The sequence below is a fragment of the Ictalurus furcatus genome, chromosome 18, assembly GCF_023375685.1.
Source record: "Ictalurus furcatus strain D&B chromosome 18, Billie_1.0, whole genome shotgun sequence".
Lineage (NCBI taxonomy): Eukaryota > Metazoa > Chordata > Actinopteri > Siluriformes > Ictaluridae > Ictalurus > Ictalurus furcatus.
In genome coordinates, this window is record NC_071272.1 from 9,803,664 (window position 1) to 9,817,883 (window position 14,220).

The following is a 14,220-nucleotide window of genomic DNA, read 5'->3' on the forward strand; positions in this document are numbered from 1 at the left end:
GCCATTAGAAATGTAAATGTAATTTAAAAAGATTAACATCCGTGTGTGTGTGTGTGTGTGTAAAATCAATACAAGGATATAGGAATACGAAAGTAGAAATGCCCCCTGTGTCTTCTTTCTTCTTCCCATCATAACCCTACCAAAACCATCTCTTTGTACGTTGGCATTCTTACTATTAGTAAAATCAAGCAGCCACACTGGGAAAATCCAACTGTCTAAACCTAAAGCAAACTGATAAAGCGTCTGAAGAGGAGTACATCTATGAAATTATTTTTGCAATGTCAGTTTCACATAATAGGTTTGATGACTTGAACAAAATACTTTACGATGCACAGATTATTAGAGACTGTTATGGTTCCCGGAATTACTGAAATGTGTATTTTGACAGAACTTAAAACTTATTGTGAAATTTTAACTTATTAATTAAAGTGAAAAACAAGTATCATTTTAGGGGAATTTTTTTTTAAATGTACAATAACCTGGTTGCATAAGTGTGCACACCCCTAAACTATTACTTATTTGAAACACCTTTAGACTTTATCATAGCATTCAATCTTGCTGGGTAAGAGTCAATCAGTTTGGTACATCTTGACTTAACAATATTTTGCCATTCTTCCTTGCAAAAGCATTCTAACTGTCAAATTGGCTGGGCATCTCCTGTGCACAGCTCTCTTCAGGTCACCCGACAGATTTTTTGATTGGATTTAGGTCTGGACTAAATTTAGGTCTGGGACATTCCAAACTTATTTTGGTGAAGCCATTCCTTTGTTGAATTGGGTTTGCTTCAGGTTCAAGAGAATTGAATTCATGAATTCAAGAGATTGTTGTGACATGTAGGGAACAAACAGCAAGAAATTGCTGCAATTCTTTTAAATGTTGTTGTAGGCCTCTTGGCAGCCTCCCCGACCAGTTTTCTCCTGATCTTCTCATCAATTTTAGAGGAAAGTCTTATTTGAAGTAGTGTCACTGTCGTGCCATATTTTCTCCACTTGTTGAGTACTGTCTTTACAGTGTTCCATGGTATATCCAATGCCTTGGAAACTTTTTTGTAATCCTCTCCTGATATTTTTCAACAATAAGATCCTGTACTTGCTTTGTAATCTCTTTTCGGTCCATGGCTTTTTCAGATGGACGTTACCAAGAAGATGCCAGGAAAATCCTATAGGAACAGCTGTACTTTATTTGGGGGTAATCAGTCACTTTAACTGATGGCAGGTGTATACTAATTAGTATTTAACATGAGTTTGAATGTGATTTGTTGATTATGAACACACCACATTCCCAGTTATAAAAGGGTGTGCATGCTTATGCAGGCTAGGTATTGGAAGTTCTTTGTTTTTCTATTTTTTTCCACCCAAAAACAATTCTGTGTTTATCATTTGCTATTAATATGTTGCAATTTCACAATAAAGGTCAAAAAGGTTTTAACATCACAAAAACCTGCCATTTTAACAGGGGTGTGCAGACTTTTTATATCCACAGTATATGTCAAGTCCATAAATATTAGGATATTTACCATTTTTTTCCCCCTTTATATTGTAGCTGAAATAATTTATATTATGCAAGTGCAGACTTTCAGGTGAACAGTGTAGGAATTACAGCAATTTTTATATGTAGTCCTCCCTTTAAAGGGACTGGACGAAAGTAATCAGATAAACTAACAATCATAAATTAAATTATTTTTAATACTTGGTTGTAAATCCTTCGTCTTGAACTCACAGACATCACCAGAAGCTGGGATTCTTCCCTGGTGATGCTCTGCAAAGTCTTTAATGCAGCTGTTTTCAGTTCCTGCTTGTTCTTTTTGTTTGCCTTTGATTTTGCCTTCAGCAAGTGAAACACATGCTCAATTGGACACAGATCAGGTGACTGAATTGACCACTGCAATACTTCTTTACCCATCTTGGGTTGCTTCTGAAGTATGCTTCATGTCATTGGCCATCTGCACTCTGAAGCATTGTCTAATGAGTTTTGAAGCATTTGGATGCAAACGCCATAAATGCCAATGCCATAAGATGAGGCGGTATGTTTCAGATCATAAGCAGTTTCTTCCATTCTCCATATTCCTCTCTTCCCATCATTCTGGTACAAGTTGCTCTTTGTGCCATCCATCCATACACTGTTGTTCCAGCATTGTATTGTTTTAAAAGGTTGTTTTTTGGGTTTTTTTATTTTATTTTATTTTTTTTGCCAAGCTCTAATCTGGTCTTCCTGTTTTGAGGCGAACTGTTGTGAAAGAGTTTATCTTCACCAGGGAAATAATTATTCTTTCATCCACCACAGATGTTTTCTGTGGTCTTTCATGCCTGTGCATGTTCCTGGGCTCACCTGGGCTTCTTCTTTTTAAGAATGCACCAAATAGTTGATTTGGCCACACCTAATGTTTTTCCTATCTCTCTGATGGTTTTGTTTTGATTTTTCTTGTTCTTTGGACTTTATATTGACAGTTAGGGTGACAGTTTTATATTAAGCGCAGGGTGGCTTAGTGGTTAGCACGTTCGCCTCACACTTCGGGGGTTCGATTCCCACCGTGGCCCTGCATGTTCTCCCCATGCTGCAGTCCAAAGACATGCAAAGACATGGTAGGCTGATTGGCGTGTCCAAAGTGTCCGTAGTGTATGAATGGGTGTGTGAATGTGTATGTGATTGTGTGCCCTGCAATGGATTGGCACCCTGTCCAGGGTGTACCCCGCCTTGTGCCTGATTTCTCCCTAGGATAGGCTCCAGATTCCCCGTGACCCTGAAAAGGATAAGCAGTATAGAAGATGGATGGATGAATGGATGGATGGAAATCAGCTCTAGACCGTTTATCTGCTTACTTGTAAATTAATTATTCACACCTCGCCAAGGAACAGCTGAGCAACCAAATGTCCATTGACAATAACTTTGTCAATGTCCAAATATTTACAGACCTGACTGTATATACACATATATGCATTAAAACATTTTTTTGGAATGTAGACTGAAACAACACTGGCTGACATTGTGACCTATGTGACCTACAATGCTAAATGTACTTTTGTCATATATTTGGCCTAATTGTCAGGTAATTATTTGCAACAATTATGCATTTTAATCAATACGGAATAAACAATAAACATGAAAACAACGCCAATAGCACTTTTGTATGACTAGTGATATTTAAAGCTTCTGAACAGTATAAAAGATATGCCAGAAGGAACCAGTGTGATTTGACAGCGAGACCTGAGACAGCTATTAAATTTACATAAATTTTAATATACAGCTATTTACTATACCCAATTAAGCACATTTTTTTAAAACTAATTTTAATGTTTAAAAACATTAAATTATAATACATGACAATATTGAAAAAGAGCACATTTATTGGTGAAATTACCCTGGAACTGTCACTCATTAAAAATTCATTACTCTCACCAGGGAGACTCAGGGCATACATACTTACAATACTTACATAATTTAAAAAAGTAGCCACACGATTTCCTGTGCCTAAAGATTTGAAAGCCTCGGTCTCATCTTTCTATGAAGATAAAATTTCACAGTAAAAACAAAGTAAAGAAACAGCTTGCTTCAGAGCGCACACATGTACTTACGTAGTTAAGAAAGGTGGCAAGCCTATTTCCATCAACCTTCAGGTTGCTATCAAAAGGACGCTGCAACAGACAATTATCATTTTAAACCAAACTGAACTGACTAGCTGAAAGTGCTCTCATCTTTGTGGTTCTCACCACATGGAAATGGTGACAAAAATGGACACCAAGAATGACATAGAAAATTTTTTGGACTGCCAAGTTGAGGACATTATACAACTTGGATCAAAACCTAAATAAATAACTGTAAATTCTAATGAATTTAAAGGACTTGCTAGTTCACACTACCTTTATTAATTAAGATATTTACCAACCCATAGTTTTGGAATTATTTGTAACTACAAAATGTGTCAGCTGTAAGTATGATCTAATTACATTAGAGCCAAGGATGTCTATGAAGCCAAGGATGTCTATGAAGCATTTAAACTATTAAGCCTTTCATGATAAGGACAAAAGGCTTATGATGTTACATAGTCATGTTTTTTTTAAATAAAAATTTCACAGAGGAATAGATTAACAGATCTCCAATATGGACCTGAAGGCATTTCAATAGAATAAATACATTTAATTTAAAAACTGGTATTGTAGTCTTCCACAATGTTTAATCCTAAAACTCTCATTCTATGTTTTAAGATTATGAAATTTCAGAATTTCACACTCCATAAATTTTTGCACTTTTGAGTTACACTTTTGAGGTGCCATGCCTAGCTACATATGTTAAGCTATAATTGGTCAATCACAGATTAGGGGACGGATTTAGTGAAGATCTTAAAAGCACGAGAGCAATAAGCTATTGAAACAACCAGGCAAGCCTTGTTTGCTATATGCTTACCCTTGAGAAGTCATAATGTGGCTCATATTGACCTCCAACCCCATAGTTTGCAACCTATATTGAAGAAAAAAATTAATAGGTCATAACTGAAAAAGTCACAGTGTTTATTACAATAATATAATTATAATTTGCTCCAATAAAAGTAGCCAATTTGACCATAAAACCAAGTCACCAGTTGATCAGGTCTACCCTGAAATATGAATCTATGTTTCTACTGTCCACCCCATGTCTACACATGGGGTGGACAGTAGAAACATAGATTCATATTTCAGTGGAAATATTTTCCGTTATCTAGAAGATAATATGCTATCCTAAAAAGCAATTTAAAATTGGATTTGATGATAATGATAATGATGTTAAATGATGATTATTATTAAATGATAATTAAATTATATTATTATTAGCTGTAGTACTAGTCATGTGTTATATCAAGCTGTGCCACAATGGAGTTTGTAACATCATTCACTGTTAACCTCTTTGTGTGTGTGTGTTGAAAGTTTTCAGTGCCAGAGAATGATTTTGCTAGTATTTGAACAATTACACATAAGACAATTTCTGACTACACAGGTCTGCTCAGTATTAATACACTAGCACAAACCACTAAAACTGTAGCTTTTTTTCCCCGGACTCTGTGCATTGATATCTTCATTATATGCAATATGTAGCTTATTACCAGTAGGCAGGTGACACCAATAGTTAGGATCCATAGCCTCCTGCTGGGTCCGAGTCCAGCTTTGTCGAATACAAGTCAAGACCAAGTCCTTATAACCAATCAAGTCAGACTCTGAGTCCGAGTTCAAAGGGGGTCGAGTTGGACTTGAGACAGCTGAGTCAAAGTCCAAGTCAAGTATGGCTGAGTCCAGAAAGTCAGATATAGCTGATTATAAAACTGTAAGCTCAACACTGAGCCATTAAATTAATATATTAATGGCAAAACAATGGCGATATAAATGTAACAAAAAACATACCACTATTACATCCTGCCATTTAAATGTTTTTTATTGCATGTCATCAGAATCTCAACAATTAGTTTCCAGATGAACAAAAAATGGTCTCAAAGCAAAAACACGAAATAGAGCCCTCATATTTTCCCCCAAAGGGATTTATTCTAGTGTGGCTATTCAGAGCTAAAGCAAGGCAGAACACAGACAAACATGAGGCAGATGTGAGGGAAAAAGTGCTTTTTTATTCTTACTAAAAGTAAGTATGTGAAGGTGAGGGGTGCGTGAAGGAAGTGTGCAGGTGCCTTCCTGGCATGGAGCGCGGCATACGGGCTGTAGCAATGCCGAGGTGGTGTCCAGAGCGAAAGGAGAGGAGCTTGGGTGCCGGAGGAGAGGCCAGGGAGTGTTGTCTTCTTTGTCATCGTCTTCTTCCTGATTGGCTTCTGAGAGAGGGAGAGAGAGACGTGTTACTTGCGCTAGTAACAAACATGTGGCTCATCTCTGGGAGCACCCTTTTATATCCTCCTGTCTTCTCCGAGAGGATGAAGAGCAGCCGCTCCACTCATCAGCTGCCAGCCATGTGTGCTTCTGGCTTCTGCCGCCTCATAGCCATGTGCTTTCATGCTGTCCAAAACATTCAGGGTCCTGAAGTGGCGCTGTCCTTTCAGCCCCCTGCTGACAGTTGTGTGAGGAGCGCGTTGCCTTTTAAGTGTGCTGGCTGTAGGCTAGGCAAGAGTTGGGTCCAGAGGGCGTGCCTTCTCGACAGGTCATCCGCATTTCCATGCTGGGCTCCCGCTCGGTGCTGGACCTCTAACGAGAACTCCTGCAATGAGAGAAATCACTGGGTTACTCTGGCATTTGTGCCTTTCCCCCCAAGACATCCACTGCAGGGGGACATGGTCAGTGATCAGGGTGAAGTGGCGCCCTGCCAGGTAGTACCAGAGATCCTCTATGGCCCACTTTATTGTGAGGGCTTCTCATTCCATGGCGGCGTACTTCTGCTCGGCAGGGGTTAGCTTCCTGCTGACATAGAGGACCGGGTGCCCCTCCCTGTCGAATGTCTGGAACAGGGCGGCCCCCAGCCCTGTCTCAGAGACATCTATGTTGACCATGAAGGGAAGAAGTCGGGGTTCTTGAGGACTTGGGAGCTGGTGAGAGCCTTTTTGAGGCCTGGAATGCCTGCTCCATTTTGTCAGTCCACTAAACCCGGTCCAGTTGGCCCTTCTTGGTGAGATCTAAGAGGGGAGAACCTAGAGAAGATAAGTTAGCCACAAACCTTTGGTAATACCCCGCCAGCCCCAAGAAGGCATGTACCTGTTTTTTGGATGTGGGCCGGGCATAATTTTTCATGGCCTCTTTTTTTTCATGGCCTTCTTCTCTTGGGGTTTCAGGAGGCCCCGGCCGAGGCTATACCCCAGGTACTGTGCCTCTGTCAGGCCCAGGTGGCATTTCTGTGGGTTGACCATCAGTCTGATTTCCGTAGGCTCCCTAGTACCTCCCTGAGGTAGCAGAGGTGGTCTGCCCAAGTGGTGGGGTGGATGACGACATTGTTCAGTTATATGCTGCCGTGTATGGTTGGTGTGGTCTCAGGAAAATGTCCCTCAGCCATTGACAGGCTGCGAGAGCTCCGTGCAGGCTGAAAGGGAGAACTCCTAACTCCTAACCACCTAACTCCTAACCACCACTCCTGGAGGGGTCTTGATCTGGAGCTGCACTAGGTGGGTCAGTCCCGGTGTGGTGGAGATGTCAGCGTGTTGGCCCACTAGTTCCGTCAGCTGCCGTTTCTGTATCAGGCTCAGATTTTCACCTTGATGGACCAAGGTACGCTCGGGAGACAGTGGCAAATGCTGAGACTACTAGAGCGGGTGGGACTAATTTCTTTAACAGGTTAATGTGATATAATTGAGTGTTTGCAAGCTTACCAGGCTGTTGCAGGTGGTAGTTCACCGAACCAATTCTCTCCAGGACTGTACAGGCCTTGCCAGCAGGCCAGGGATTTGCAGGAGGTATTTGGTAGTAGGAGGAGCACTCTCTGGGCTGTGCCAGCTGGTTGTAGGCCCTTTGCTGGTCTTGTTGGGTGGTCTCCATGTGCTCCCTGATGATCGGGGTTACTCTGTCGATCCGATCCTGCATCTCCTGGACATGTTCAACTAGAAATATGGGGAGGGTTGTTCTTCCCATGCCTCCCGGTAGATGGAGGTCCTAAGGTGCCTCACCTACAACAGCCGACATAGATCACTCATTAACTTGGACGTAAACGATGTACCTTGATTGGTGAGCAGGTCTTTGGGGATCCCAACATGGCTCAACAGCAGCACGAGCTCCCTCGTGATGTTTTGGGAGGTGCCTTTCCGTAGGGGGATTGCCTTGGGGTATCTGGTGGCATATTCCAGGATCACCAGGATGTACTCGTGGCTCTGGGAGGATTTCGGGAGCGGTCGTACCAGATCCATGCCTATGCGCTCGAAGGGGATGCTGATAATGTGGAGCGGGATGAGGGGTGCTGGGGGTGGTTTCCTGGGCTTGGTGTGTTGATACTGGGGACACTGCCTGCAGAAGACTCAGACTTCTGCGTCCATACCGAGCCAGAGGAACCTGTCACATAGATTCTCTAGGGTGTTCCGGGGGCCCAGGTGTCTACCCAGTGGATGTGTGTGGGCCAGGTGCATTAGGGGCTGGGTTTGGGAGGAGGGAATCACTAGCAGATCATAGGTCTGGCCCCGGTGCTCTGTTTGGTAATAGAGGAACCCATTCTCTACTAGGAAGAAGGAGGCTCAGAGCCATTGGTCAGGGAACTGGTTGACCCCCTCTACCTGCCACACCTGTTGAGGTCTGGTCGGCAGGGAGGCTGAATGCAGCAGGGCCCTGGGTTGAATTCCCATCACTCACCCCTGCCAATGTCCAGGGTGGCCAGAGTGCACTCAAGGCTTTCTATCATCTCTCGGGGTGTGCTGTCTGGAGCCATCGCTTGGCGATACAGAGCAGCGAGTCCATCTGGGCCCGTGGGGTGGACCAGGGATGGTAGGTCCACCGGTGGAACTCTATCGCTGCATAGGAAGGAGACAGACCACAGCAGGTAAGGATTTCTCCTTTTAATGTTTTATAGTCCGCTGCTTCAGCCACAGGGAGGGCATAGTAGGCTCGCTACGCCTCCCCTGATAGGAATGGAGTGAGAATCTGGGCCCATGTTTCTTCCTCCCAATGCTCGCATAGAGTCACACACTCGAATCTCACACACAGAGCAGATGCTGGGCCTCTTGGCAGGGGTGTAGGAGAGGAACTGATGCACATGGAACATGGCTCTTTCTTCAGGACCAGCAGCTCCTGTGTGTCTGTTCAGAGGCTTTGGGCCAGCTCCTGGGTCACCGCCTGGATATTCGTCTCTAAGAGGTGCTGCAACATGGGATTCATCGTGTGTGTTTTTTTCTCTCTTTTATTTACGGGGGTGTCTGTGCTCTTATGCCTGCATTCTCCACAAGTGTGGCTACTCAGAGCTAAAGCAGGGCAGAACACAGACACACATGAGGCAGATGTGGGGAAAAAGGACTCTTTTATTCTTACTAAAAGTCAGTATGTGGAGGTGAGGGGTGCATGAAGGAAGCATGCAGGGCATGGCCTTCCTGCTGTGAAGTGTGGTGTATGGGCTGTAGCGATGGGAGCGGAGCTTGGGTGCCCGCAGAGAGTGCGGGGAGGCTGGGGAGCGGTGTCTTCTATGTCATCGTCGTCACCGTCACATCTATCTAACAGAAAACCCTGCTCCAGACCTGCCCGAAACACATCGTTCAAAGTTCAGATTTATTTCCGTAATTTCTCTACATCACAGCATGTACTATCAGCATAATCCCGCCTAAAGGCAGGCATGAAGAAAGAAGGCGAGGCTTCAGTGAATTCAGTCAAGGTTTCAGGGAATTCAGGTGCCATGTCGTGGAGACGCTGTGTGTTTCTGTGTTGTTGAAAAGAATAAACCAACATGAAGACCAGTCAGCTCTCTATGGGAGAAAAGCAAGCTGTGAAAAGAGGGAAAATCAATCAGAGCCATTGCAAAATCATTGGGTATAGCCAAGCATTGGGCACAGCCAATACAACAATTTGGAATGTCCTGAAAAAGGAAAAGAACAGTGGTGTACTAACAACCATACACTGAACAGGTTGGCCACAGAAAACAATAGCAGTTGACTACATACCTTTGTGAGATCTCTGAAGAAAAACCCCAAAACAACACCATAAACCTCCACAGGGCAGGGGGGAAGGCATCACAATCCACCATTCAAAGAACACCCAGAAGGGCTTTTCACACTGCGCTTAACCCCAGGTTATCGTTGTTCTAAACCCTGCTTTTAACCCCAGGTAGAATATTTCACAATTGTAATTTAGAAGCGGGGTTACTACCGCTTTTTACTCCCGTAACAAGTCAGGGAAAGAGATTGCCGCGGGACAGAGCCAGGTGTGCATGTATATATATATATATATACATGAAAGACCTCCGTTTAGTTGGCAACAGTTTTTTAAATTCACCTCTTATTACCAATCAGGTGAAATGCTGTAAACCTCTGCCCACAAAAATGTTTGAGATTATGCTAACATAAAAAATGAATCTGGCACGTGTTGTGTTCTAAATGCATGTTACAGTAAAAGCGACTCTAACTCACAGCACAGAGGTAAAGTTCGTGTGGAGCGGCTTTTACTGTAAACCAAGCCACTCTAAAACACTGATGAGCCGCACACACTGATTACAACATAATCACACAGCTTTTACAGATTTTACGATTTCAAAAAGCAATGAGCGAAAATAAAATCTAAATCTTCTTTATGGTGTCAGTTTGGTTGCATTTTAAGACCTTGGATATATGGATTTAAGGCATTTTAATACAAATTAAGGGCTTATTTTTACATTAAGGAATTTAAGACATTTTAAAACTTTAAGGATCCATGGACACCTTGCCCATTATAAAAAAGGGTGTGTACACTTCAGCAATGAGCAGGCTTGAAGAGTAACAGAATACATGTTACAAAATACATGTAACGGCGTTACGTAGGATTATAAAAACTGGTAACTGCACAGTTTCATCAAAAAAACAAAGTAATCAGATTACAGGTACATTTTGTAAAAAATGGGAATACTATCATGATTACAATATTTTTTCACTTAAAACCAAAGAAATTAAGCTTTTGACATAATATAGACAGCTGATTGATTATAGTTCTGGTACTCTCTTGCCAGTCGTGACTCACATGAGCAACCTCTTGGTGCATGTGCAAATACATTTTTTTGCAAAGTTAATTTGGTAGAAATTAACACAAATTGTGTTAAAACAAACATGTCCTCTTTTTCGTACCTCAAAAAAGCATCTAAATTTGAGAAATTGTCCAGGATTCGGCTTTAGTTTCATTATGATGTGCTTATGGTCTAATACTGCAACATGTGCTGTTGTGTATTGCATGTTTGCATTGCTTTAACCCCTCTCTGTAATTCCTGCCTTTTGGCACACCAATTGGTTGATTATAAGAGGCTTGCAGCAACTATTGGCCAAATTCCTGCCTCTCAACCATTAGCCTACTCTCAGCGATTGCATGAAGGTGAAATGCTGTTGTGTACAGCATCAACATAGCATCAGCTGTCATGAGTTGACATCCATGGCCATACAAGGTAATTTTTAATTTTTAATGTTATCACACTGCTTCGTATGACATGGCCATTCAAATGTGTGAATGATGGCAGAAGGTACACTCATGGCATCTGATATTTTATTTTATTCCATGGACATTCAAAAGAATGTAGGGAAAAATTTAAAACGTGGGCAGAGTGAAACCAGTTTTATTTATATATATATTTATGTGATGCTACTAGTGTGTCTTTTTCAGTGTATTAAAGGCTGCATTTATAGTAACACTGTTTTGAATGCTATTAAGAAAATAGACCCCCCCCCCCAAAAAAAAATAAAATAAAATAAAAAGGTGTCCTCTTTATGGAAAACCAGAATATGGCCACCCTAGCTGTGATGTAATGTTACCCGCATCAGGGATTTTCTTTTATTTATTTCTTTATTTATTTTATTAAAACAAATCCAAACATTGAACATGTTTTTAAGCTCTGAAATAAGCTCTTAATAAAAGTATTTTAGATCATATTGTTTTTCTCTTGACTTTATTTACATATGTGGCCTTGAAGTAATCCAAAAATAATCAGATTACATTACTTTCAAATTGTGATACTTGGATTATGTTACTGGTTACATTTTTTATTAAGTAATTTGTAACTGTAACCCTGGAAAGTAGTTTAAGTTTTTTCTTTTTTCCCCTAAACATTTGTTTTTCACCTGTATTTTGTTGGATGCTATACCACAATAAAGGCACAAAATGATCTGACATCAATTACTGTGGTTTCCTTCTTTAAAATGATAAAATCTTGCAACAGGAGTGTCTAGACTTTATATCCATTGTAGGCAGTCTCTCATGCTTTGTGTGTGTGTGTGTGTCTGTGTGTGTGTGCGCATGCATGTTACTTGACAGGAGTAACACCATAGATAATGCTATTGTTAACTATTCACCCAAAAAAGGTGTGTTGTTTGCCTAAGCTTTGGAGAAACAGCAAAAAGCTAAGTTTTGGCCAAGCCATGAGAATTTGCTTGTATTTTTCTATTTGTAATTCACTTTGGATAAAACTGTCTGCTAAATGAATAAATGTAAATGTAGCTAAACATGTTCATATATAGCATAAATCATATAAAAGTTTGGACTACCTGGAGAAGTTCGGCAGTATCCACTGTTAGACCAGTAACATCTTCTATTCTCTGATTGACATGTGCAATGACTGGGTCTTCATATTCTTCCAACCATGCACTGAAAATCATCAAACACACAGGAATACAGCAGTTCGGAAACAGTTGCCTAGTGTTCAGAGAACCTGAACAATCTTTTGAAGTAATACAGCTAAATTATTTCACCCTCTGATTTAAATGTATTGTTTATAAGCTTTCATAAGTACTGATTTATCACGACTCACCTCTTGGACACCCTGTAATGCGCTGTTGTCAGTACACCTGTTTTTGGATCTCGCACAGTTGCTCTCGCAAGCTAGAATGATTAATAATAAATAACAAAAAAGATTTTATATAACAAATATAACAAATAACAAATTATTTGTTAAATTATTAGATGACTCTCTTGCACAAATATTTATACTATGGTAGTATAAAGATTATTTTAGTTTTTTTCTTCTTGACTCAAAAGTCTCTGCTGCATCTTAAAGGGCCATAAAGGCCATACATTGTTCATCCTTTCAAATTCATGACAATACATGTAAAGAAATTATTTAACACAAAGATGCCTTCAAAATAAACAAATAATTGTGGGGTTTTTTACATATACAAAAATGGACTATAAAGAGCAGTTAACAGTAAAGAAACCACCCTAAAAAGTTGATATTTAGTATGAATACATAATTACTTCATTATGTTTTTATCTAAGGTTAGTAGTCTGTTACTTAAAATGTTACTTTTTTTATACATGCATATATACACACATTATACAATATTATACATAAAACACTAAAACACATATTATAATTATTATGTAACCATATCACAGAGAATATGCAAGCGTGAAGAGATGAGTTTTTAAAGAACTTTTGAATCTTGAAATGGATTCACAGTTGGGAATGTGATGGGGAAGTGAATTCCAGAGCTTAAGGCCAATGTGACTAAAGGCTCTTCCACCCATGGTGCTAAAGCTCATGTCCGGTATTGCTAGTAGACTTGCTGAGGAGGATCGCAGTAAATGGGGCGGGGTGTGGTTCTCCAAGAGGTTAGTGAGGTAAGTGGGAGCATGATTATATAGGGCCTTAAATGTGAGAAGCTGAATTTTGAATTTAATTAGATAGGCAACAGGAAAACCAGTGAAGCTGGATGAGCAGAAGTGTTACATGGCTGGTTGATTTGGAGCACGTAATGATCCTTGCTGCACAGTTTTGGAGCAGGTGAAGTAGTTTATTACAGGTGCCAAACAGGATGGAACTCCAGTAGTCAATGCAGGATGTAATATAAGCATTGACCAAGACTTCTGTGCTGTGTTGAGTGAGGAATGGGCGTAGTCTTGCAATATTCCATAAATGGAAAAAGGCACTGCGAGAAACATGTGTGTTTGTGTGCAGCAAAGAAGAGAGTGCTATCTAAAATGACACCAAGGCTCTTTACCTGAGTGGAGCATGGTATGGTGCAGCCATCAATGGAGAGGGTGAAGGTGTTCATTGTTGCAAGTGCTGTTTTAGAGCCAACAATGAGTAGCTCAGTCTTATTGCTGTTTAAATTCAGATAATTCTTAGTCATCCATAAGTTGATGTCATGAAGACAGGCTATGATTGTACTGGGAGGAAGAGAGTCTGAGGGCTTCGTGGACATGTAAAGCTGAGTATAGTCAGAATAGCAGTGAAAGTGAACACCATGATGCTGAAGGATATTGCCAAGTGGGAGGAAATAGATGATAAATAGGAAAGGCCCCAAAACTGAGCCGTGGGGAACCCCCTTGGTGACAGCAGAGCTCTCTGACTTGCAGCTCATTATTTGGACAAATTGTGTCCTGTCAGTGAGGTAGTATGTGAACCATTGATGTACAGTGCCAGGGACTCCAGTGTTAACTAGACATTCTAGAAGAATCCGATGAGAGATGGTGTCAAAGCCTGCACTGAGGTCTAGGAGGATGAGAATGGAGAGCAATCCAGAATCAGCTGCGCAAAGGTCATTGGTTATCTTAACCATGGCAGTTTCTGGGCTGTGTTTAGCGCAAAATTCAGACTGGAATGGCTCAAACAGAGCCATTGTTTTTTAGGTGATCCTGGAGCTGAGATGCCATTATCCTCTCAGTGACTCTTGATATAAATGGT

The 14,220-nt window shown here is 41.0% G+C and overlaps 1 protein-coding gene across 6 annotated transcripts in view; it reads right to left on the bottom strand.

Moving 5' to 3' along the window:
- The window catches only part of p4ha2 (procollagen-proline, 2-oxoglutarate 4-dioxygenase (proline 4-hydroxylase), alpha polypeptide 2), a 108,581-nt gene that overhangs the window by 16,049 nt on the left and 78,312 nt on the right, over positions 1-14,220 (bottom strand). For 3 of the 6 annotated variants that reach the window (XM_053648346.1, XM_053648345.1, XM_053648343.1), the window contains exons 9-12: positions 12,346-12,416; positions 12,083-12,182; positions 4,402-4,455; positions 3,434-3,499 (exon numbers count right to left, since the gene is read on the bottom strand). In XM_053648346.1, the coding sequence (XP_053504321.1) occupies positions 3,434-3,499; positions 4,402-4,455; positions 12,083-12,182; positions 12,346-12,416 (291 nt within the window). Of the gene's footprint in view, positions 1-4; positions 2,741-3,433; positions 3,500-3,572; positions 3,633-4,401; positions 4,456-12,082; positions 12,183-12,345; positions 12,417-14,220 lie in introns of those variants that run through there. The other 3 variants (XM_053648348.1, XM_053648344.1, XM_053648347.1) reach the window with 2 other exon arrangements.